Source organism: Galeopterus variegatus, unplaced genomic scaffold, assembly GCF_000696425.1.
Source record: "Galeopterus variegatus unplaced genomic scaffold, G_variegatus-3.0.2 Scaffold723, whole genome shotgun sequence".
Classification (NCBI taxonomy): domain Eukaryota; kingdom Metazoa; phylum Chordata; class Mammalia; order Dermoptera; family Cynocephalidae; genus Galeopterus; species Galeopterus variegatus.
This window is the reverse complement of record NW_007726834.1, coordinates 362,547-363,946: the sequence shown is the minus strand read 5'-3', so window position 1 is coordinate 363,946 and position 1,400 is coordinate 362,547. Positions and strand designations below refer to the sequence as shown.

Sequence of the window (1,400 nt, the reverse complement as noted above, 5' to 3'; positions counted from 1 at the left end):
CCCATCCATTCACCCTCCCCCCACCCCCACCCCCAGATCCCGTGGAATTCGAGTAAGGTTTGAATCCCGTTAGCTGCGTCCAACCAGGCAAGGGCGAAGTTTAGGGGCGCACAGGAGCCGTACCCCAAAGGTGGGAAGAGCCGCCACCGCCGGACTTACCCGCCTCCAGTTCCTGCGGGGACTCGGCTGGGCCGCAGAGGGGCTGAGAGTGCGCCGCGGATTGCTGGCAGGGCAGGTAGGAGTCTCCGGGGGTCGCCGGCCCGGTGTACGGGTAGGGTAGGAGGTGGCCATGCGGTCCGGAGTAGGACAAATCGGGGGAGGTTGCGGTTGCGGGGGACAGGCCAAGCGGGTAGGTGGCCACTACCGACGGGACGGGGGCGAGGTCCGGGAAGACAGCTTTAGAGCCTTCCCGGCCAGGGAGGGAACAGGGCAAAGAGGTCATGGTGGCCGGGTCCGAAGGACCTAGGCCATGTCCCGGCACGTTGTCTGCTCCCTCCGCCAACACTCTTTTCCGAGCCTCGGGCGTTGGCAGGATGAACCCCCCAGCCAGCCGCCCCCACACTTAGGATCCCGGGGAAAGTGTCTCTCTGTGCCTCTTCCAGTGGAGACAGCGCGCCCGGTAAAGGGGTTCTGGAGGGGTGCCCCCCATGGTTTTTCCCCTCCCCCCTAAATCCGTGGGGCCCCCCTCTTCTCCCTCGGGTTCCGTTCCTGGGACCCGACGGGGACCCCGCCCACTCGGGCGCCCGGGATTGGCTACCCCACGCGGTGACCTCACGGAGGTCTGGAGCTGGGACCGCCCCCCCGGGGCCGCCCGCAGTAGAGACCTGGGCGATGGGAGGGGGGTGGTGCGCACTTTCCAAGCCCGTCAATCTCGGGGTCTTCTCCGAGAGAGGTGCCGGGGTTGCGGAGCGACTGGTATAATCTGGGAACCCCGGTAATAATGCAGCAATGCTAGGGAGTTGGCCGGCCTGGCTTGTCCAAGGGGCGAGGAGAGCTGCGCAGTGGGCGGAGGCACTGCGGCTGCGGGGACGCAGGGAACCTACTTTCGCGCTCTCCAGTTCTCGGGGGTCTACACCTGGGTTCTGGCCCCGCCGCCCCGAACCTGCAGGGGAGTCGCGAGAGCAGACCGCCCGCGCTGGCGGCTTATTCAGCGCGTCGGAATGCGCCGCTGCTGAGCACCGGCAGTTTGTTGGTAAACAGACGCCCGGGCTGGGAGGGTGCCGCCCGGAGCCCAGCCTGCCCCGCACGCGTGCGGCGCGCACGCCCCCGCTGGGTGCCCTCGTCCTGGCACGCCGCGACCGCCGCGACTGCGCCTCACCGCCCCCCGTGCCGGCTTCCGCTTCCGGCCGGGGCCCCCGTTTGGTTGCGACACCGCCGCCCCCACCGGCCCCCCCGGCGGC

At 69.2% G+C, this 1,400-nt stretch overlaps 1 protein-coding gene across 1 annotated transcript in view; it reads right to left on the bottom strand.

Moving 5' to 3' along the window:
• Positions 1-708, bottom strand: part of DLX4 (distal-less homeobox 4) — a 6,014-nt gene extending 5,306 nt beyond the window's left edge. The window contains exon 1 of the mRNA XM_008571807.1: positions 160-708. Coding sequence (XP_008570029.1) covers positions 160-442 — 283 coding nt within the window. The 5' untranslated portion in view covers positions 443-708. The remainder of the gene's footprint in view (positions 1-159) is intronic.
• Positions 709-1,400: the final 692 nt, after the last annotated feature.